This window comes from Danio rerio, chromosome 21, assembly GCF_049306965.1.
Source record: "Danio rerio strain Tuebingen ecotype United States chromosome 21, GRCz12tu, whole genome shotgun sequence".
Lineage (NCBI taxonomy): Eukaryota > Metazoa > Chordata > Actinopteri > Cypriniformes > Danionidae > Danio > Danio rerio.
The window spans coordinates 34,725,872-34,751,105 of NC_133196.1; the positions used below are offsets into that span (position 1 = coordinate 34,725,872).

Here is a 25,234-nt window from a genome sequence, read left to right on the forward strand (position 1 = left end):
AAACTTTATGGCCTATTTTAAAGATGTTTATTGCCATTTTTCTGGACTTTGATCAAACTGGGCCCGTTGCGGCCTATGGAGAGTCAGAGAGCTCTCAATTTGTATAAATGCAATGAATGAAGGTCTCAGGGGTTTGAAATGACACAAAGGACAAAACAACAAAATAATTGGGTTTTTTTGGGGGGTGAGCTAACCCCAGTTTAAACAACAAAAAATAAACCTCAATGATAGCGATACTTCATTTATAATGCATTCTCTATTCTTCAAGTAAATTTACTTTTTTTGTTCAAGTAAAACAGGCAACAGCTGAAATGTAGTGTAATAACTGTTACTTTGAGAAGTTATTTACATAAAATAATCCAATTTAAAAAAAAAACCACAGAGTACAATTGAGCACAGAGTCAGTAACTCGCAGTGCAATTCATACACAAACACAAAGGTGAAATACCTGTTGGCTGTAATAAATGTATGCTTTAACATCAAACAAAGGTGCTGTACATAGGGGGCTGTTTTAGTCAGGGCTGTGCATTGGATTTGGAGGCCCTGTTATATTCTTCTGAAGTTGTTCTAATGAAAGACTGTCTGTCTCCACCGTTTGTCATGCTGAAAGGGCTAGAGACTGTCCTGTATGGCATCCTTAAAAGGGGTAGACCCACTCAGGAGCACTCTAACTGGGCATTTTGTGGCCTCTGAGCACCATCATTAACAAACACACAACAGGTTAATGATCAAAATAGATACAACTACACTGCTGGGGGGAATTTCCAATGGTTTTGTAATGTTTTTATGCAAATTATATTGGTTTCAATGGAAACTGCATTGGTCCTGTAGGTCTCTACTAGTATTCTTTTGCATTTTATTGATTTAAACAAATACATTATTATGGCATATATGTCACATAACACACTAGAAACTATTAAAATGTTTCAATGGTTAAAAAGTCACATTTTTAATGGTATTTGTAATGGGAATCGTGTGAAGATTCTTTGGTATTTGTTTGGCTTTCAACAGATTATACTGAAGACAAATTTTGGATACAAGAAATATAGAACGTTGATCACCATCCACCGGTTATAAATAATGGTGGGCAATTAGGGTTTGGGAACTTCCACTGAAAAGAATCAAAAATAAATCAAAAAGAATCAAAAAATCAAAAATAATGCTGTGCTACGAATAACCTATTTATAGAGTGAACACTAATTGACAGGTGCATTTGGCTTTATGCTTTACTTTTATCCATCATGAAAACAATGTCACACTTGCTATTGTAATGTGGCATTAGTATGACAAGCATATCAGGTTGCAAAACTCTTTTTAGCCCACTAGGTTTTGTTCCTTTTGATTATTTTCTCTTTGTATTCCTTTCAGTGCTGTAATATTGAAAACAGCTGTATACTATTGTTGCAGAAAGATTCAACTTTGTTGAGTTTGGGGGGTTATTCGAGGTCTTCTGAATGTAATTTGCTAATTCTAATTTAGTTGCCTTTTAATATTCTATAGATTAACTGTGTGCCAATTAATTCCACCTCACACAGTTTTTAAAAACACTTCACTGATTTAACTTTAACACTTTAACAGATGTTACTCCTATAATTAACATAAAGCATTACGGCTGTTTGGTTGGATTATGGCAGATAAAAGATATACATGATAAGGGCACTAGAGGGAGACAGAGTATGATACATTTTCATCCTAAGTTTTCTGTTTACTCACTGGTATTAGATGGCTTCTGCCAGGCAAGCTGAAAGCATCTGCATTTGCGCAGGTCATTTCATATTTGGTCATCTGTTCTTTGTCATAGTATTACATGATTCCACACAATGACTGGTCCTGGACCTGTGGGCAATAGAAACATGACATATTGAAATAAGTGGATTGTGGTAATTTGTTATGAACATACCCCAATTGTAAGATATTAGGTAAAAATGTCCCTGTAAGAGTTTATTTGGATAACAAAATATAATATAGTTTAGCAGTATGACAGGCAATATATGGACAGTACATGGCAGTAGGTCTAGTGCAGGGATGTCAAACTAGGGCCGCAGCCCTGCACAGTTTAGTTCCAACCCTAATTAAACACACCTAATAAAACTAGTCCTTCAGGCTTGTTTGAAAAATATAAGTAAGTGTGTTGGAGCAGGGTTGGAACTAAACTGTGCAGGGCTGCGGCCCTCCAGGAATTGAGTTTGACATCCCTGGTCTAGTGAGAGCTTGATTAGCTGCTTCAGGTGTGTTTAATTGGGGTTGGAGCTAAACTCTCTAGGACACTGGCCCTCCAGAACCAAAGTTTGGACACCTTGGCTATAGACTAAACTTAAATAAAGTTTTTGCTGTCTTAAATCAAATTCCAATAGTTCAGTCAAAGCAGGATGAATTGGCTTTCAGCTACTACGCCCCTCGCTGCTGGAATCAGCTTCCAGAAATGATCCGATGTGCTCCAACATTAGGCACATTCAAATCAAGACTGAAAACACATCCGTTTAGCTGTGCCTTTATTGATTAAGCACTGTGCTATGTCAGACAGATTTAACTATAATGTTTTTATCTCCTTTTTCATTCTTTTATAACTCATTTTATCTGTTTTTATGTTTCTTTTATCATTTTTATTATTTGGTTTTATTTTTCTTATACTTGTTTCTTTTATTTCTGTTTATGTAAAGCACTTTGAATTGCCACTGTGTATGACATGTGCTATATTTATAAACGTGCGTTGCCTTGCCTTACATTTTCAAGTCATCTCAACTTACAAACTGAGTAAAATAGCAAGTTAAACTTTGTATAAACGATAAATATAATATATTTTGTGAAGTCTAATTCAATTATTAAAATAAGTTAAAGTAACAAAAACATTTGTTGTCAGTGTAGATGGCTATGTTTCAATGAACAAAGTAAATATAATCCTAAACTGAAATATACAGTCGAAGTCAGAATTATTAGCCCCCCGCTTACTTCTTACAAATTTCAGTTTAACGGAGAGAAGAATTTTCTCAACACATTTCTGAACATAATAGTTTTAATAACTCATTTCTAATAACTGATTTTGCTATGATGACAGTAAATAATATTTGGCTAGATATTTTTCAAGACACTTCTAGCATAAAGTGACATTTAAAGGCATAATTAGGCAGGTTATTGTATTTAGATAAGTTACTGTGATGGTTTGTTCTATAGACTATCAAAAAAAAAGATATATATATATATATATATATATATATATATATATATATATATATATATATATATATATATATATATATATATATATATATATATATATATATATATATATAAATACACACACATACACACAATAACTTTTTTCCCCAGAAGAAGAAAAAAAAAAATCAGACAAACTGTAAACATTTCCTTGCTCTATTAAACAATTAGGAAATATTATAAGGAAAACAATTTAAATATGTATGTGTGTGCGTGTATATATATATATTTTAGAAATATATATAAATAATACTAAGATAAAATACAAATGAATAATAACTAAGTAAAACCTAAGAAAAAAAAAGAATAAAAAAACACAAAAAGGTTACTCTTCTAAAATTACTGAGGGACCCATCTTCCTTATGCGATCTAAAACAGGTTGCTAGGTGAGAAAAAAATATCAGTACAACCTCTTACAGTAATAAGCCATTGCGTAAAGTTTGGAGGATTGGGGGGGGGTGAGGTGCTAATAATTCTGACTTCAACTGTACATTGTTAAACTAAATAATGTATTTTGAAGCACTGTAATTTTTTTACATTTATACTGCATAACAAAACTGATAATCCACAGTAACAATAAAATACACACATTTTCTCTCAAGTGAATGCATGACTGAACCAGCCTGATCTCACGATGAAACGTTTTGACAGTTTAGTGGCTAATTCTACGAGTTCAGTCGTACGAAAATGTTTGATTTTAAAAAGGAGGTGTGGCACCCAACCCCACCCCTAACATCAACCGTCATTGAGTGATGAGCAAATCGTACTAAATTGTACGAATTAGATCGTACGAATTAGTCACTAAATCAAAAACCTACGAATTGCCGTGAGATTGTGTTGGATTGAACCTTTAAACCATTACAAAATGTTTTATTCAAGAATTAAATACCATGATACATACAGGTTCAGCATAAATTCTGCAACATTTAGTTTGAAAAACATTTTCTTTTATAAGAACAACCCATATACAAGATATACAGGAACAACTCATAATGCAATTCATTTTAAACATTGGCCTGACCAACTAGAATACAAACTAAATCAGTGTACTGAACTTTAAAATTACATCAGGAATGAAATATAAATGTTACTACACTTTAAGACACATCTGATGTGGCTTTTTCTTTTTGCCCTTATGCAAAACACAAGATTTCACAAAGCAGTGATAAACATAATTACACCTTAAAACTCTGATGTCCCTTTAGAAAGCTTAGTTCTAAGCAAAACACTCTGAGTGAATGTAAAAAATGTTTCCTCAAAAACTCTTAACGTGACAAGAGTGATAAGAGTCATTGTTTCCATGTTATTCTGAGATTTTCCTAAACAGACATGACTTCAAACCACACAATGAACTACAGAGGATTCTGTTTTGAAAAACAGTCTTTTTTTCTGTCACACCTTGACTGCAATGACATCAAATGAACATACAATGATCATCTCAAATATTCAGTACATTGTCTGACATATAGGTTTGCGTGATCTTTCTCTAATCCTATCAACAATACCTATGGAAATTTTTTTCGCAAATGTTAAAAATAGGTTTATGTAACTGCTGAGCTGTAATGTGAACAAACCAGAACCAAGATGCTGATTTTAAATAATTCAGTATATCACGATAATGCGCAATATCCATATCATGGGCACTTAAAAATAGCGGTAATAATTATTTATCATTTCAACTTTCACAGGATCGTAATAATATAAAATTCTTGTATTGGCAGTGGCTGTTCATTACAACACCAAACTCTTGACGACTTAGACAACTTGACAAATGACTATTTATTAGTCATTTTTTTCATCAACTCTGTTCATTAAGTTTTCAAACATCAGTTAATTTACCTAAAGTCAATGTAATGACAACAACAAAAGCACTTACAAACAAAACAAATTATTAACAAATGTTTATTTTATAGTTAATAACTAATAGTGCATTAAAATTAAATAATACTAGAGTTGTTAACTCCTAATACTTACTATAATTATTATTACAAATATAATATATACAAAAACAATAAACTTTAACACAATGCATTCGGAAAGTATTCAGTTTGATTGGACATGATTTGAAAAGCCATATACCCATCTATATAAGGTCATGATATAAGGTTGACAGTGCATGTCAAAGCACAAACCAAGCGTGAAGACAAAGGTACTGTCTGTAGACCTTCGAGACAGGATTGTCTCGAGGCACAAGGCTGGGGAAATTACAAAATTTTTTTAGTCTATAAGCCTATAAAAGTCTATGGGCCCTATCATACACCCGGCACAATGCGGCACAAGGCTTGACGCAATTGTTTTTTATAGTTTCAGCTCGGTGCAAGAGTCGTTTTGACATTTTGCACCATGCTGTTTAAATAGCAAATGCATTTGCAGTCATATGTGCGCCCGTAGGCATTCTGGTCTAAAAAAGGACGCGTGTTGAGGCGCAATGCTATTTTGAGAAACTATAATAGACCATTAAATAGACCAGAATAAAGCCGGTCTAAAGTCCAGCACAGACCGCGTTATTACAACAATTATTTAAAAACTGATCAAAACCGGAGCATGACACCAGTGTTAGCTATAGATTATTCACTCTATAAGGCACTGACCTGAAGAGCTCTCTGAGCCACATTCCGACACACCCGAGCCACATCATTTGTGTATATAGGAAAGCCTTGCTGACAGTGGTCTTTAGTGCAACTCTCGGATCCTTCCTGAACATGGTCAAACAACACTGTCAACGAGTCTCCTCAACCTTCTACACCACTCCAAACAGAATAGGCACTCGCAGTACAGCTGCACCTGCAGAGCACTAACACACATTTCTTCCAATATTATAGTTGTATTATTTACAATAGTATTATTTATTATATGCATATTTATATTTGTTTCATTAAAAACAAGCTTAGATTTCCTCACCTGTCAGGTTTTAGACCATATGGGGCACAGCATGTGTTTTAGGATCTAACTCAGTTTTTTGACCACACTTCCTTATTATTGTTCATTTATTCGTTTGGTGGACATTAGAACTGAATTTAGAAATAGTTTTGAAACAAATCTTTGTGCTTGACAAACAAAATTAATTATTTATAGGCTAATTGATGTCTGTGCGTACAACACGTTTTCCTATCCTTGAAAGTGAAAGTGAATAATCATTCTCACGCTGTAGATGCTCTGTTTGACTGTTTTCTTGCTAGTAAAACGCTCAGTTTCTCTGCCACTTTTATGGCAAAGAAGTCCTTTTGCTGGTCTTTAAAATGAAATCTCTCACCTTAAACAAAGGAGGTTAAGAAAAATGTTAATTTTTCATTAAACTTACAGACGGCCTAAGGAAGGACCAGCCTGTGACAAGTTTAATTTTAAAGAAAATTAAATACTTCAGATTAAAATAAATAATTAGATAAATGTTTACTGTTTTGCTCAAATTAATAAACTCAAATACAGTATAAATATATATAACCTACAGGTTACTAGTGTAATAAAATATCAGCAATTTAAACATACTTTCAGTATCACCTTTGCTTGAAATGAACTGATCTAATCCTGTTTATTTGAAATAAGCCTGCTCCCAAGCAGGTTTGTGCTACCAGATCTCTTGCTATGACAACCACTCTCAGATGAATATTGAAGAATGAAACTATCCAGGATTGTGTCAAATTGTTAATAACCAAATCCAGCTAATGAAGTAATCCACAGAGCAAAACTGATCAAAACCGAAGCATGACACCAGTGTTAGCTATAGATTATTCAATTTATAAGGCACTCACCTGAAGAGCTCTCTGAGCCATATTCCGACACACCCGAGGAAAGCGTTGCTGACAGTGGTCTATAGTGCAACTCTTGGATCCTTCCTGAACATGGTCAAACAACACGGTCAACGAGTCTTCTCAACCTTCTCCACCACTCCAAACAGAATAGGCACTCGCAGTACAGCTGCACCTGCACAGAGCACTAACACACATTTCTTACAATATTATAGTAGAGCAGTGTTTCTCAACTGGTAGGTTGCCACCCAAACGTGGGTCGCGAGAACATTTTCAGTGAGTCGCAACGTATGTGATCAAAAGTTGAATTTTTTACTTATTTTGCTAATATCTGAGTTTTATTTTGAAACCATACAGTTTGACATTTGAAATTTCAGCGCAAGTACAACCCTGAAGATGTAAAGTGTGGATTTACATATATTAATGACAAAAAAGGGTTAAAACCTCAATGTGTCATTTGTAGTGAGGTGCTCACAAGAAACCATGAAACCTTCTAAATTAAAACGTTTAGAAACCAAACATTACAGTTGCAAGGACAAAACTGTGGACTAGACGACTCCAATAGCTGAGGGCATCACAAAAGAACATCTTCATGTTCAAAACAAGTACAGACACTCCACTCATCTTACTGTGCTCACTGTGTATCAAAGGCGAAGCCCACACAAAAGTAGTAGAGCAAATAATGATTATGGTTATGATTATTTTAATCCTTTTACTTTAATTTGCTGGTTTGTTCTGTTCAACTGGATCAGTGTTAATGTATTGTAAACAGTTCAGTTTAGTTAATGGTAACTAAACTTTTCCTTTCCCTAACCACTGTTTACAGTATTTGACATTTTTACTCTGTAAAATTTCTATAATTTGATACATTTTATTAAATGACAGCAGCAAAATATAGTTTATTTGTATGTCTAAGTGATTTTCTTATGATTTATCTGTCACCAGTTGTGTATGTTAAAAAATAAATACATATGAATTATAATTCCTAAAATTAGGATTATAGTTCCTAAAAATTTGGGTCACGGCTTGATGACCATGTAAAAATGTGGGTCCCATGGCCAAACCAGTTGAGAACCACTGTACTAGAGGATGGTAATAGTTATACTAACAAGTAATAGTAGAGTAAATCATAAGGAGTTGTAATGACTTAAAGTCAAATGCAGGTTGAAGGGACTTTATTTAAATTAATTAACTCCTTCACTATGACTCACTTTACTATTACAATGAGAAAGTTCTGAACTACAGAAAATGCATTTAAAACTTTAAAGATTTTTTATTATTATTATTATTTTTAAACTTAGTAAAGGCCGCTTCAAAATACCTCTTGTATGGAGAATGGGGTCACCTGCATCACTCAGGTGTCATTTTTTTTTTTACCAGACTTCTACTAGGTCCAGAGGTCTGCATTTGAGCCAGAACCCATAGGGTCGCAACTTTATGCCCCTAGGGCCAGGTTTTGGGTCAAATTTTACATCATACCTAGCACACAGTGGGCTTTGGATCTGCTTTAGAAAAAAAAAAAAAAAAAAAAAAAAAAACTTTTTTTTTTAATGAAATGTAAAGCGTGTGGTTCGGAGCATAGAGATTTCCAGCCACGTGCAATGGAGAACAAAGAGACAAATGGTTGACTTAAATCTGTAAAACTCTACAGAAAAAGCAAATATCTGGTCAACTTTTCAAACAGTGACAACTTTAAATGATTATGCACAACTTGTAAGTTGAGTAAACTCCCTGTGGACGACATACTGCTTGGATATCAATGTCACTTAAAAAACGCAAACTTATATTCAAAAAGTAAACAAACAAACAAACCTCCAAACATATCTAAATTATTCTGATAAAAAAAATAAAAATAAATGAAAAAACAGGATGGTGACAGTGGCACAGTAGGTAGTGCTGTCGCCTCACAGCAAGAAGGTCGCTGGATTGAGCCTCAGCTGGGTCAGTTGGCATTTCTGTGTGTGAATACTTGAGGAGGTGACGCAGGGGTGCAGTAGGTAGTGCTGTCGCCTCACAGCTTGGCTGGGTCAGTTGGTGTTTCTGTGTGGAGTTTGCATGTTCTCCCTGCGTTCGCGTTGGTTTCCTCCGGGTGCTCCGCTTTCCCCCACAGTTCAAAGACATGCGGTGCAGATGAGTTTGGTAGGCTAAATTGTCCGTAGTGTATAAGTGTAAATGAGTGTGTGAATGTTGCTGGATAGTTGGTGGTTCATTCCGCTGTGGCGGCCACGGATTAATAAAGGGACTAATGCCTAGTTCAGACTGCGTGATTTTAGCCCCAATTTTGGCTCACCAACAGGTTGAGAAATCGCAGACAAATGCTTGAAATCACAGGCAAATCTGATGCCTGCGAGATATTTAGCGTGCTAAATATCTGGAGCTGTCAGTGATTCAAATCATGCCGTGTGAAATGAGTTTTGACTGAAAATAACATCAGCGATCGCCTACAGTCAAGAGAGCAGCATTCACTTGAGTGTGTGTGGGTGTGTATGTGTGTATACCTGCGGCAGGCCAGCGGGAGGCTGGGGGAGAAAAGCGCTCATTTTCGGTTTATTTGGACCCTTGAAATGGAGGAAAAACTAATGGAGGTTTGACAGGACTCAGGAGCACCCGTGTCTGTTTGACGTTTCATACAGAAAGAAATTAATTTATTATTAACTTAGGTTCAGGAGAAATGGCTAATTCCCTTTAAACCCAGGTGAGCAAATAATGTACATTTTCTACCCCATTAAAAGCTTCTTTCCCATTATGTAGTTAATAACAAAATATATAGCCTACTACGCGTTTTTGGCTGCGAGACGTAGTTTGGACGAAGTTGGGGGCGATTCTTCCTATGGTAAGGTCATGCAATGTGAAAGTCCCTGTCGCTGATCCATCTTGCAGTGTAAACAAAGTAGCGACGAAACGCAAGCCCAGATAGTCATGCAGTGTGAAAACATCTGTGACACGACTTCTTTGTTAATCATGCAGTCTGAACTCATCATAAGCCGGCAAGAAAATGAATGAATAAAAAAAAAAAACCATCAACTTTCTATTAAATACAAATCTGTTATATTTTAATGGCTGTAACAGTATAAGTTGTTTGGCAGAAAAAAAGACGGGCTTCAGGTCAGACTCAGTTTGGGTCATAGGGTTGCAAGGATTATATCGACAGAGGAATTGAATCAAATGAAATAGTTTATCCTCATTTTCTTTAGCATCATTTAAAACCGTTGACATAATACTGTTCACCACTGATTGTGCTTGCAGGTCATGATTCTTGAATATAACAGATTATCGTTTACATTACAAATTTTTTTTACAGGTCTGCTTTCCATCTACGGAGCAATTTCAACTGCTGTCTGCACCTTCCATGTTTTTTTGCACCTTCCTTTCTTCATGTGTTCAAATATCAATTAAAGTATCAACACTGAACATGAAGCATCGAGTGAAGTAGACAAGCCTCTATTCCACATTATCTTTATAGCTGAAACATAGATAAATAAGCATTAATTAAATATTAATTACATTTTTTGGGAAATGTTCATGCCTGTTGATTAATATAGCGTTTTAAGATGTGTGATAGGATTGAGAGATAAATATGAAAAAAAGAAAGGTGTCACATTACTACTCTCAACTTAAAATGTGGAAACTATAAACTGGCTTTCTTAAAATATGCAAACACTGTGGCTCGGTGTTGCTTTCAAAGCATCACTTAATATGTGTAGGCAACCAGGGGCCTGTTTCAGAAAGGAGGTTAACTGAAAACTCAGAGTATTTTAACCCTGAAATGAGAGAAACTCTGGGTTTTCCGTTTCAAAATGGCAGGTTTGTTAAACTCAAGAAAGCAGGGTAAGTCAAGCCTGTTTCTGAAAGAAAGGTAACTTTAACTCAGAGTCAGTTACTGTGGTAACTTACTCTGTGAATCTAACCTGGTCAGAAGCAGGTTTTATTCTCTAAACTCAGAGTTTCTGTCTGTCTCCTCCCCTTTTTTTTTTAAGATGAAGCGGTATTTCTCGCCTTAGCCTTACGTTTCCACCCACCTATTTTTATGCTCATTTTGGATACGTGCATAAAAACGATTGATAGAAACGTCATGATGCACATAACTTTTTAAAATATGCATAAAAAACGCGCATAACTGAGTAGGATAAACTTTTATTCGATAGAAAATGTGCGCATAAACTACGATGGAAACACTTTTACTGAACAAATTACAGTATGTACATTAAAAAAAAGATCATGATCATATGATAATGAAAATGTGTGTAAATGGAGGCTGAGAACACTGTAACACGTCTTAAATATTGTTTTAGTCATTCTAAAATGCCTTTACTGTTTCAGTATTAGTGTATATTATTAATTACCTCCGAACGTAATTAATTTTTTTCTCTTTGACTCGTTGGATGGAATTTTATTCGCATCTTTTATGCAATATTCCAGTTTTGCACATAAATTTATGTAATATATTTGGATGGAAACATAGCTATTGCCTACATTTTAGTCACACACAGAAGAACTGTACTAGAATGGCTTATGCTTTTTTAATAAATAATTAAATTGAATTCACCTTCGATATGCACTGTAACTAGATTAATGGGATTATTATTCTTTCTAAAAATTATTTTTAGTACTGCTTACCTTCTAAATGTTATATTAACCTCTATCACTTGATCAATAAAAAAGGCAGACACACAAGTGCACTGTTAAATCATTTAAAACTAATAAATGTATAAAAGAAAGTTTAGAAACCAATATATAAACTTCACAAATTACATTACTTATTTTATTATACTTAAATATTTAAATACTTAAAAAGTTAAATTAGGCATTATCTTGAGCAGCTGTTTTCCCACGCTAACTGGTTGATGGCTGCTTCTTTTCAAATCTATACACTCATATTTGCTATAACTTTGCATGAGAACATCAAGTTCAGCTGGAGAAAGAAATGCTGATCTCTTTTATAAGATATTGCCATAGTCACTCGTAATGTCTGCGCTCCACTGATAATGCCTTTTTATAGTCACAGTGTGCGCGCTTAACTCTGAGTTGGTCTACTCGAAGTTGATTGACCCAACTCATATCAGCTGTTCTGAAACCGAAAACTCAGAGTTTTTAATCTCTCGGTAAATCAACTCAGAGTTCAAGTTTAAACTCTGAGTTGTTTGAACCTCCTTACTGAAACAGGCCCCAGACCTTTAAATTAAACATGTGAGAACAAACAAAACAGATGGCATGGATTATTTACATTCACTTTTATTATTAGAAAAATACCTTGCATTAAGACAGACCAAAAATTTACAGATTGTAAGTCACTTTGATTATCAAGTCTATTCTAGACCCAACCAGACATTCATTTTTGCATTCATTAATAAAGAGGACATTTGCATAACTGTTAAACAAATAAAAACAACAACATTCTGTTTAATGTGTCAATGCAAAAAGATCAATGTGTGTAAAAAGTCCTTTGTCGCATTGAAGGAATATAAAGAGGTGCTTAAGACAAACATTGCTTTTGGTTAATTTGGTTAAAAGCACATGTCACAGAGACAACAGAAACATAGAGCCGTCCAACATGTGGCTAGACAAGCCTTCTCTCCAGAATGATGATGATGATCACGCCTGTTCTGCTCCACAACAAGCACTGGAGAAAAACACACACATACACAGCTCACATAATACCAGTCAAAGAGAAGAAATCCCATTTTACTTCACCTTATATCCAATCTGACAAGCTTGTTACAATGTATAAAACAACAAGAAATAATAATAAATTGTATTATATTACTTAAACATCATGATCTCACTGACAAATGGTTACTGAACTAGTTGTTTTAAGGATAATAGTTGTATTCATTTTTAAAATGACAATCAGTTAGCATTTGGGCTCCAATGGAATTGTTAAATAATGATTTTAAATGTCATTCAATTATTTCTGTTATAAATATACCCAAGACGATTTTTGTTGTATATAAAATATCACACTGAATAACATTTAAGAGGACACAATCAGGGGTGTGTTTCCCGAACAACGACATGACTCACGATGCATCATACAACAATGTAGTGATGAGTGTTTTCCCAAAACTGTAGTTTCTCTGTCGAAGATCCGTGGTTTGAACCATGTTAGTAATGATGTAAAACCTAAATAATGACGCTCTTAAAGGGGCGAAGTAACAACTTTTTTAGAGAAAATGGCCATAATTTTTGTATAAAATTATATCATTTTGCACCCGCCCACACACTTAAAAAATCCAGCTAGCTGCCCTTTAAACGAACGAAATAGCCTCATGAAAAGTATAAACACATAATGAAAAAAAGTTTTACAAAACATTTCAACTAACTGGTGTTTTGTTGTTTAGATCTGTCAAACTCATGGATACAAGTGAAATGAGACTTTTGATCTTGAGATTTCGAGGTAGTTTGACTGAAGGTAAACCAATGAATGCTTAAATAAGAGTATGCTCAACTTTCAAAATCAAATCCCTTACCAGTGTTAGTGGGAGGTCCTGGTTGTGGTTGTGGGTATCCCTGGTATCCCGGCTGGACTGGATAGGGGCCAGAGGGTCCAGGAGGGTAGTTTGGGTAGCCCTGTTGTGGGTAGCCCTGTGGTGGGTGGCCCTGAGGTGGGTAGCCCTGAGGTGGGTATACTGGAGCAGGACCAGGCCCCATGTAAGCAGGTGGCTGCTCGTAATTCATCTACACACTGCACCTCTTGTGGTGGCCTGACAAAATCAATGACAAAATGGCTTAAACCACTAAAACTGTGACAGGAAGTCATAGAGAAATCAAGTGGAGCATTGGGGCTTATTCCATTTGGTTTCATCTTGTTAAACCTTCAGTATTACTCTGCTGAGTGTATTAAATATGTTAAAGAATGGATGACCAACAATTTTCTTCTCTTAAATTTAGACAAAACAGAACTATTACTTATTTGGCCTAAAACCTGTACACAGTAGATCTCACACCTCAACCTAAAATTAGAGGGATACAAAATTTAGCATTAGCTCGACTGTAAAAAATCTGGACGTTCTATTAGACAGCATTTTAACTTTTGAAAATCTTATCTCCCATGTCACAAAAAACGCCTTCTTTCATCTGACAAATGTTGCTAAGTTATGAAGTATGCTCTCCATTGCAGATGCAGAAAAACTAGTTCATGCTTTTATGACTTCTAGACTGGACTACTGTAATGTTCTGTTTGCTGGCTGCCCAGCATCCTCCATTAACAAACTTCAGTTAGTGCAAAATACAGCTGCCAGAGCTCTTACCAGGTCTAGAAAATATGATCATATCACCTCAATTGTATCCTCCTTACACTGGCTGCCTGTTAAGTTCCACATTGATTATAAAATATTGCTCCTTACCTACAAAGCTTTAAATGATCCGGCTCCTGTTTGTCTAACCAATAATCCAACCCGCTCTTTAAGATCTTAAAGCTCAGGGCTTCTGATAGTACCTAGAATAGCAAAGTGTACTAAAGGAGGTCGAGCCTTCTCATTTATGGCTCCTAAACTTTGGAATAGCCTTCCTTATCATGTCCGAGGCTCAGACACACTCTCTGAGTTTAAAACTAGGTCTCTCTCAGTTCAAAGACCTACTATTTTAGTTAAGCATAAACCCACTGCATCACATAGTGGTAAAATAAATGAGTGTGCTCCATGCATGTGATTGGGCTTGACAACCACCTGTAGGATACACTCCTCCTGTCTTAATGCACCAGACATTTTTGCTAAAAACTATCAAATGCTTTACATGCTTTTTCCCATGTTCGTTTATATAACTACTATTTTCATTTACAGCACTTCATTTTGCGTTTTGTGTTTAAATACACTATGAACAGCAGCTATGCAGATTATTTTCTTTTTTCTCTTTTCCACCTGGGGATAGTCATTCCTAGGTCTCTAGAGATTATGCAGTGCCATTGATGCGATCCAAGACCTGTGAAGAGATGATCCCAAGATATCTAAAATCCTGAACCAGGCTGTATCCTGAGCTGATGATGTGGTGGTCATGGAGGAGTGGAGAGCATGAGATTGACTCCTGAAAGACCCCAGTGACAGACAAGTCTCTGCATTGATCCTGTGGGCCAGCCTGAACACCTGCCGATGACCTACTCTCACCTGCAGTTCTCCAAAATGGACATCCAGTGTTCTCCAGCCTCTGGCACCTAGACTGCAGCTCTGCACAAGAAGTTTGGCCAGAGGAGAAAAGGTCGTGCCCAACAGAGCCCGGTGTATCTCTAGTTTTTTTTTTTTTTTTTTTTTTTTGTCAATTGGTGAAGTTTGTTCCTCGCCTTGCTTGGTTGGGACTTGTGGAGCTGTGCATCCAGGATTTGTTCTTCAGTGTTTGGACTTTCAACAGTGAAAATGAAACTGAACTGAACTTCAACTGAAAACTGGACTGACACATTTTCCATTTACTAGAAAGTCTATATTAAGCTGCATTGACACAATCTACATTGTAAAAATGCTATAGATATGAAGATGAATTGAATTTAAGGCACAGCATGTCATTTTCATCCACTAGAGGGCACATATTCACAACAAACAAAGGCATAGTTTCAAGACAGAGTTGTGTTCTTTACTACATCCTATGGGACTCCTGCAATTTTGGGAATCCTGAAATCATATCGATGGATAAGCTAAGGTACTCAAAACTGGTAGCATGAAGTAGAGCAAGGCTGAAAGAAGTCAAAGCAAAATAAGAGCATTGAAGCAGCTGCTGATGAGACAAAACTAATATGATAGAAGCGAAGGATTTATTAAGTCAGACTAAATGCGTTTTAAGCTTCTGTTATAATGCTGCGCTGTGCATTATAATAAAACATAACATGTTAAACCATCTTTGATGTTTCCCATTTTTTAAAAACTCAAACCGGAAAGGTGAACAATGCATGACGCCATTAGCATGGTGAAATAGAATATGGCACGCGCTACTAGTTAAAAGGTGCTGTATGTAAGTTTTTGACTCTCCTAAGGCATAAAAATACCATAATATGTTTGCAGATATTTAAGAAACATGCTAAGCGAACATTCTTGTTTATCTGAAAAACAATGCTGAAGTCAGATATTCTGACTCTGATACACTTTGAAAATGTGCATGAATGTGTCTTTGTTTTGGTCCCTTTAACCCACCCATTGCCAGTTAAGCCAATTATTATCATCCGGTGTTGCCCTTGTGGGAAACATTGCATTTTATTCATGAGTCAGGAAGGCTTTCAAAGTAAGAATCTGTGACTGAAATGCGACCTCCGGTGGACAGTAGCAAACTCTGAAATGAGGCTCAGATACGTTTGTAAATAGGAGGCGAGCAATATACATTGTAACCCTGTGTCCTAAAAACTCGTTACCTGCGTGGCGAGATTTGCAGTGATACACAATTAGGCTTTTTGCACCACAAAAAAAAAGAAATTCAAATACAATCAGAAGCACAGAATAGTGCACTCACTGCACTCCAACAAAATAGTAAGGTTTATAACCTAAATAATACACAAGCCTCATTAACAAATTAAAATGTACATGATGAATCACTGATATGTGTTCACTTGCAGTGAGTCACAGTTCTAAAGTTCAATTTCAAAACGTTTTATTTTAAAGTAGAGGTGTGAACCTATACTGGTCTCACGGTTCGGTTACGATTATCATGCCTTCGATTCGGTTCAATTCGATATTTTGGTGCATCACGGTGCATTGATGATGCATTCAAAATACAGTGTTATATTTTAGAGGAGAGGCTATAACAAGCTGTCTGTATAAACACACAGAGACACAGCACCACACTGTCTCTCATTCAAACATAAACATAGACAGCACCAAAGAAACAAACACACACACGCACACACACTTAAGCCCTCGCAACAGGGAGAGCTCGCGCTGAGCGGAGCAGAAAAACGAAAAAAAAAAAAAACGAAAAAATATGCACTTTTCTGACGGTCCCTTACTGAGAGCTCCTCTCAGCGCGAGCTATCCTGGCTAAACACATATTGCGAGGGCTTAAATGGAGCAGTGCTCGTAGTGTGGAGCGAAAAAAAAAGAAAGACAGCTGTGAAACATAACCAGCTTTGTCTTTTTGTAGGAAACACACTTTAGATCTTTTTAGGGTAAGAGGTTTTTGAGTTATTACCGTCTGTAACTGAATGTGTGTCAAGAATATCGAAAACAAAACCAACTGAACCGCGCTCATTTCTGTCGCCCTCCTGGATTTACAGCGCCCTTAGAATTTGCCTATGGTGCCTATGCCACGGACCGGCCCTGTGTTGGCTGAGTGTTGTATATACTCGCGCTCACCGCCCTCGCGACAGAGAGCATAGGAGATAAATGACGTCAGTACATAATAACCGGTTATGATTATTACTGAACCGATACCGAATTGTCCGCGTCTGCATCGCGGTGCACCAAAGAAACAATTAATTTTGACACCCCTATTTTGAAGATTTGAGGTGAACTATCTGCTGCCATTTCAGTAGTACGGCAATAAATGTCATGCAAAATGACATTCAAACTCACATTATTATCATTTTACACTGAATAAAGCACATGGGGTGTACCTGAGGTGATCATTGTCAGTTTATCCTATTGTTCAGCTGCAAGAACTAGATGTTAAAGTAATGTTAAAATAAATGTTTCTAAAATATACATTTCAGATGTTGGTTAGAGCAAAAACTCCTTTTAAGATGGAAAATAGTTCCTCTATGGAGTGCTGTTGCTTTTATTTAAAATAGTTTAAATCAGCCTTTAGGCTTGACAGTCACACTGCTGTTGGTGTCGTCAATCTGGCAACCTGCGTTTGCGTGTCTTTTGAACCGGGAGTGGAATACCTAGTTCAACCACTGGGTGTCAAACTTACATACTGCACCTTTAAAATTGCTTGCTTCTCTGCATTTGAACATTCTTTGAAAATATTTGGGATTATTTCTGTTCCACAATTTCTAGTCAGTGAGATGTTTATGTTTTTAGAGGACTTAATTTTTGCTGCATTTGATATTATGATTTTACTTTTTAATTTAACTATAATAATAATACATTTAAAATTGTATGTAATGGAGAATTTTTAAAATCATTTAGAAATCTATTTCATTGCATATTTGCCATTTCTAATGGCATTACAAAGAAAATTGTTACATACTTCAAATGTTCATCTGTGGTTCATGAACATTTGAAGTACGTAACAATTGATGTTTCCGTATGAATAAGCAACTTCTAGGAAACACCTGCAAGCCCTAGTGTGAATGAAGAGCATTTTAAATCGAAACACAGATTCCTAGAACAGCATTGTTCACACCCTTGGTCATTTTTGGCTACTCAAATGGTATTGACTATGGCCACCAGTTTCCCCATACTGTTTCTCTGTTAACTAAGTTTAAACTCGCTGTTTAGTTCAGTCTCCTGTAACTTCTTGACTTTTTGGGTGACACTTTCTCTCCTCTATCTCGCTTTTTCCAGTATTGCGTTAAAACTATCTTTTTGAAATTACTAGAACATCAGTATTCCTTATTGTATTCCTTTTGTCGTCAAAGTACACCACAAAAGGCTCCATTTCGCGTATCGTGAATGAAGTTCTATGACAGTACTTCAGTCACCCAAAAAAAATCAGACATGCCAAATTAAATCTATTTGTTAATTGACATATTTGCCTCTTGAACTACTCACGTTTGTCAAAAAAAAAAAATAATAATAAATATACATACATACATACATACGCCATGATGACAGTAAATAATATTTTACTAGATATTTTTTAAGACACTTCTATACAGCTTAAAGTGACATTTAAAGGTTTAACTAGATCAATTAGATTAACTAGGCAAGTTAGTGTAATTAGGCAAGTTGTTGTATAACAGTAGATTCTTCTGTAGATTATCAAGAAAAAAATAGCTTAAAGGGGCTAATAATTTTGTCCCTAAAAAGGCTTTTAAAAAATGTAAAACTGCTTTTATTCTAGCCAAAACAAAACAAATAAGACTTTTTTCTAGAAGAAAAAATATTATCAGACATACTGTGAAAATTTTCTTGCTCTGTTAAACATAATTTGGAAAATATTTAAAAAAGAAGAAAAAAATTTGAAGGGGGCTAATAATTCTGACTTCAACTGTATATTCATTCATTCATTCATTCATTCATTTTCTTGTTGGCTTAGTCCCTTTATTAATACGGGGTCACCACAGCGGAATGAACCGCCAACTTATCCAGCAAGTTTTTATGCAGCGTATGCCCTTCCAGCCGCAACCCATCTCTGGGAAACATGCACACACACACACACACACACACATTCATACACTACGGACAATTTAGCCTACCCAATTCACCTGCACCGCATGTCTTTGGACTGTGGGAGAAACCGGAGCAAACCCACGTGAAGGCAGGGAGAACATGCACACTCCACACAGGAACATCAACTGAGCCGAGGTTCAAACCAGCGACCCAGCAACCTTCTTGCTGTGAGGTGACAGCACTACCTACTGCGCCACTGCCTCGCCTGTGTGTGTGTGTGTGTGTATATTATATATATATATATATATATATATATATATATATATATATATATATATATATATATATATATATATATAATTTTTTTCATGTATTATATCATGTATACAAAAACACTCTATGGAGAGCTCAGATAAATGTCACCAGAAAACAAAACAAAACAAAACACAATGACAAGAACTGACAAGAGGTTGAACAGAAAAGGGAGTATCCACTTCATTTTCCACAGAAGAGCAGGTGTGGCCATCATATTTCATTTTATCATGTTTTACTTTATCATATTTTAATATTTTTTAACACACAGCACAATCAGTTTAACTGTTTACTGCCATTTTTATTTCTTGTCATTCCCCCTTAGGAATAAAGGAATTGATCTAATACAATCAGAGAAAACTGCTTACTTCTGCAATGCAAAATACCATGGATAAAATAAGTTAAAAAGGGAACTGAATGGTAAACTGGTGACCATAATTAATAACTAGATTACGCAACCAAGAAATCCTGTGTAAAACATTTCCTAGAAGCAACTCATCCTCAATGAAACGTTTGAGCAATGCTTACTTTTTTTTAATTGTGCATGACAAACGGTCCATCAAGTGCAGGTGAACAGGTTTATAATTGACACAATTTCACAAAAAAAGCTTTTTGAAACATTTCAGCTAAGCTAATTCACTCTACTAATTACAAATGACTAATCAAATTATGTAAGGAATAACATTACACCCTGATAACCAATTTAACATGCCAGATGAAACAAGCACAGTGTGTCACAGAAGAACTGATGATGATAGTGTCAAGTACATGTGTTGTTTTTTTACCACTCTCTGTGATGGAGAAAGCACTGTTACAAACCCGCAAATAAGAATATGGGTTAATGGAAATCAGGCGACTGTCAGTGGATTCATTCACAAGAAGATGTTTGTTCAGCCAAAGAGAGGTCAACATCTCATTTGCTTCGCAACACATTATGAACACCACACAGCAGTTTACAACACAAAAGCAAAAACTTCAATAATCATGATATACGTTATAGTTTTCATGACTTAATATATACAGTACGGTAACAGAACATCACTAAAACACCATAGTCAAACACAGAAAACAATTATTTTCTGTGCGTCAGTGTAAGGTGTGGAGGTACTCTGACTGCCAAGATGGACAGTTTAGCAAAACCAGCAAACAAGCGTATTTGTTAGCATTAATAATTATATCTAAAAACTAAACATGTTTTAATTAGCAAACGTAAACTTTTAAAGAAAACCCAAAGAAAGTGATTTTTTACCTTTGGAAGAAAATGTAGATTATTTTCAGCAAATTGTCCTGGTAACGTTGATTCCTCTGCAGTTTTTCACTGTTTTGTTTAGTTTAATGAGGTTTATAAAGTCGACAGTAATGCGTTTTAGCAACAACCAAAAACAAAATAAGGCTTCTCGATTAGGTCACAACGCACGCGGTGGTGTCACGCAGAGTCCCTGGTACTGTCATATCAGCTGACCACTAAATAGCAGAGCGTGGTGACCACGCCTCGTTGTGGACGCGCCCCTACGATGCCACGCCTACTTTATATACATATAACTAATTTGGAAAACATTAAGTGGTAGAAAATATGGTTACTAATAAATTTTTATAAGTAATAAAGTAAGACATGTATCTTAAAATTCTACACAGAATTTATTCTGTTTAAGGGTTATTTGAACGGTTTGAAGTGGATATTGAAAACTCTTGTGGGATTTTTGTGGTTTTGTTAAAGAATCTGTTACTCATCTGTTTTTTCAATGTGTATACTCAAGATTATTTTGGATTGATATTTCTAACTTTATTTCAAGGATATTTGGTACACGACAAATTGGATTTTATGATGTCATGTTTGCTTTAGTACAAGATGGAATTGATTCAAAAAGTACAACTTATTTTCTTATACAACTAATAATATTACTTAGAAAGTACTATATTCATGTTAAGATATGGGCCAAAGCTAAGCCCAATTGTGAACATTTTATAAAGGAAATTAAACAATATGGTACTATATGTAACTTCAGAAACAAAAAAGCCCCCCAAAAAAGCCAAAAAAAAAAAATTGAAGCATTATGTATTTGATTATATATATATATATATATATATATATATATATATATATATATATATATATATATATATATATATATATATATATATATATATATATATATATATAATTATTACTATTATTACTACTATCTTAACAATTTATTGATTTATTTTTACCCCTGGCTTCTGTTTATACTTTGATTGTATAACCAAAATGATTTTTCAAATTTTTATTTTATTTTGTTCATAACTGTTGTGAGATGTATTCTCTTGTACTATATATATATATATATATATATATATATATATATATATATATATATATATATGTGTGTGTGTGTGTGTATGTAAACAATGACTAATGACTTGTAAAAGCTAATTAAACTGCTAAAAAAAAGGACGTTTTTATAACCCACCCAACTGTAAAAGCCAAACAGTGCATATAACATTTTGTCAATTTTATTAGCCCATATTTTTGTAAACCTATACTAAAAATGTGGGCAAAACAGATGTTTTTTAGCAACATGTACCGTAAGTGTAACAACTACACCAATAGGGTATAGTGTTTTTTTCCCATACCAATAAACTTCCGGTGAACAGTTAATGTGACTTTTTTAAATTTTATATAGTTCCTTTTACAGAATCTATGTTGTAATGTAGTTAAAATGTAATCAGTTCAATCGACTTCAGAATTCATTTAGATGTTCAAGCATAAAATGAGATGAAAAGTCGTTTACATGCACACAGCCGTCTGGATCAGCAGGCTAGCACAGAAGCTCCATTGAAAATACTGTAGTAAAATTAATGTTCTTATTTTAAAGACATGGCGTGGAAAAATATAACTTAATGCAGTGCTTCTTGTACATTCCGAGTCCCACACTGTCACTGACCCTACCAGATTACTATGGCATAAACACAGCAATACAACATACAAAAGAGAGAGATCGACTTAGAATGTCACTTACCTGTTCTGTAATGATGTGTTAGCTGTAGTTTAATACTTACGCTGAGAAAATGCTGCTTTTCTCCCCTAATGAATTATTATGAGGTCGCCATAATCTGGCGGAACATCAACCCTATTTGCTCTGCTCATTGACAGAGTAGGGTCTGTCTGCAGACTGCAAGACAGGGACGTAACATGAAAGGGCATAACTTGTAGTATGTTAGAGGCGTAACTTAAAGTTATGAAGACCCATGTGTCAAAACTATGTTGTCGACAAGGTGCTGTACATCAGTTAACGTCTACACCTACTCCACACCTAAACCTTACTATCACAGTTATTACGTCTATACCTACCACAACCCTAAACCCAACCATCATTGTTGTTAACGTCTACACCTTCCATAAACCTAAACCCAACCATCATAGTTATTAGTGTCTACACCAACCCCAACCCTTAACCCAACCACCAGTTATTAACGTCTACACCTTCCCCAACCCTAAACCCAACCTTCACAGTTTTTATTGTACAGCCGTGAGTTGCAGAGGCTATCATACTTGACGCGCTTGCCATTGTACTGTTATTTGCAACCACAGGGGGCGACACTGAGTAGGCTAACTGTCACGACAAAAGGGATAAAAAAAGTCAGCAAGTTGCATGAAGGAGTTTCTAACTTAATAAATATAATAATATATCAAACGAATGGATAAATTTTAAGAAAACTCATGAAAATATTCAGTGAAAATGTTCTCTGTTAAGTACTTCTGCCATCTTGCCAACAACATATTGTTGTGGCATCTCACATCATTCAATTGGATCTCGGTCACTGCAAGTTAAGCCTCTAACTTACTACAAGTTACACCCCTTCATGTTAAGCCCCCGTCTTGCAGTCCGCAGACAGATACACCTGCAATGATAGGCTGGCTGCTGACGCACTGAATCTCCGAACTTATGAATATTTAAAATAGTCACTTTCCTTATAAATAAACTGCATAGTTGCAATCTAAAAAAAAACTATTCTCACCTATATATGTTGTCTAACAGCAGCAATATATTTCAAACTGTAGTGAGTTTATTGATCTGGTGTCACTCAATGTGGGCGGAGTAATACACAAGAGTGAAGAGGCTGTAAGTGTTCTGAAATGGCAGAATATTGCACGGCTATAAGTCAATCAAATTCGAGAACCAGACAGAAATGGCGGCTGTATATCGGCACTGGTGAAAGGCATATATTCATTCATTCTCTCATTTTATTTTCGGCTTAGTCCCTTTATTAATCAGGGGTGTGTACAGTGGAAGTCATAATTATTAGACCGGAAAGCAATATTGATTAGTAATGGAGAGATTTTTTCAACACATTTCTAAACATAATAGTTTTAATTACTCATTTCTAATAACTGATTTTTTTTTTTATATTTGCCATGATGACAGTAAATAATATTTGACTTGATATTTTTCAAGACACTTCTATACAGCTTAAAGTGACATTTAAAGGCTTAACTAGGTTAATTAAGTTAACAAGGCAGGTTAGGACAATTAGGTAAGTTATTGTATAACGATGGTTTGAATATATAAAAAAATATATAAAATATATAAAAATATATCTTGAAAAGGGCTAATCAATTTTACCTTAAAATAGCTTTTAAAAAAACCTGCTTTTATTCTTTTGTATATGTGTATATATGTATATGTGTATGTATGTATATATATATGTGTGTGTGTGTGTGTGTGTGTGTGTGTGTGTGTGTGTGTGTGTGTGTGTGTATGTATGTATGTATGTATGTATGTATGTATGTATGTATGTATATATATATATATATATATATATATATATATATATATACACACACACACATAAATATATACACACACAGTATATAACCTTTGAAAATGTATGCGCGCATGCCATAAAAACAAGGGACAGAGAAACACTTGGCCTAAGCTCCTCTCTCTCCACTCAAACGCTGCCCTCCACCTGACTGAGATTCTGACATGACTTTCAGACTCATCACATCCCTCCTTGCCCTCGGGTGTGTGGTAAATGTAAACAACCTTAACAGAACAGATAATAATAATAATAATAACAATAATAATAATAATAAATAAAATTAATAACAACCTTTGTTAAAAATTAACCATGTTTATTTGTGTGTGTGTGTGTGCGTGTGTGTGTGTGTGTGTGTGTGTATAAAGCCCCCCTTTGATTTTTTTTTTCTTTTTAAAATATTTCCCAAATGATTTTTAACAGATTCAGGAAATTTTCTTTGATGAATGCAACAAAAATAAAGAGCACATTGCTTTTATGTTGCATTAGTTATCACACCCTATACCGACACCAATGAAAAGAAACTGTCAAACAAATTCATTATTTTTGTTTTATGTGCACACAATAGGATTCTTGTAGCTTTATAACACTCCGATTGAACATCTGAAGGCATATGGTCTGTTTCGAATATTTTTGGGGTATTTTTCTTTACTTTGAAAGAGCCAGGATCATTGCGAAATAAGGATCAAGGAGCTTTCACATTTCATCTAATTTGTATTCTGAAGATGAACAAAAGTCTCAAGGGTTTGTAAACACATAAAAGTGAGCAATTAATAACAATTTTTCAGTTTTGGGTGAACTATCTCTTTAAAAAAACACATCTGTTGCACAAAGCATCCAATTCATAAAAAGAATCTTGATGAAGAAAGACTTGATTTTAGCTTCATTTATAGTGCATTATCTTTTCTTCAAGTAAATTTCTGATTTTAATGTTTGTAAGGTAAAAAAAAACAGGAAACAGCAAGAAAAAAG

At 35.1% G+C, this 25,234-nt stretch overlaps 1 protein-coding gene and 1 long non-coding RNA gene across 5 annotated transcripts; both read right to left on the minus strand.

Annotated features, from left to right (window-relative positions):
* Window positions 1-287: 287 nt before the first annotated feature.
* Window positions 288-8,799, minus strand: LOC141380024 (uncharacterized). Of its 3 annotated transcripts, none has more exons than XR_012397271.1 (3): window positions 8,284-8,799; window positions 6,966-8,196; window positions 288-1,836 (listed from the first exon to the last, which is right to left on the minus strand). It is a non-coding gene; the product is annotated as an uncharacterized lncRNA (long non-coding RNA). The 3 variants fall into 3 exon arrangements; XR_012397269.1 differs by lacking the exon at window positions 8,284-8,799 and adding an exon at window positions 5,808-6,010 and having other exon boundaries at window positions 6,966-7,848; XR_012397270.1 differs by lacking the exon at window positions 8,284-8,799 and adding an exon at window positions 5,808-5,912 and having other exon boundaries at window positions 1,712-1,836; window positions 6,966-8,134.
* Window positions 8,800-12,176: 3,377 nt separating this feature from the next.
* si:ch211-160j14.2 lies at window positions 12,177-20,920 on the minus strand. Of its 2 annotated transcripts, none has more exon segments than NM_001386271.1 (3): window positions 12,177-12,582; window positions 13,430-13,663; window positions 20,712-20,920. In NM_001386271.1, coding segments are annotated over 2 exon segments (324 nt in total). In that variant the 5' UTR covers window positions 13,638-13,663; window positions 20,712-20,920; the 3' UTR covers window positions 12,177-12,466.
* Window positions 20,921-25,234: the final 4,314 nt, after the last annotated feature.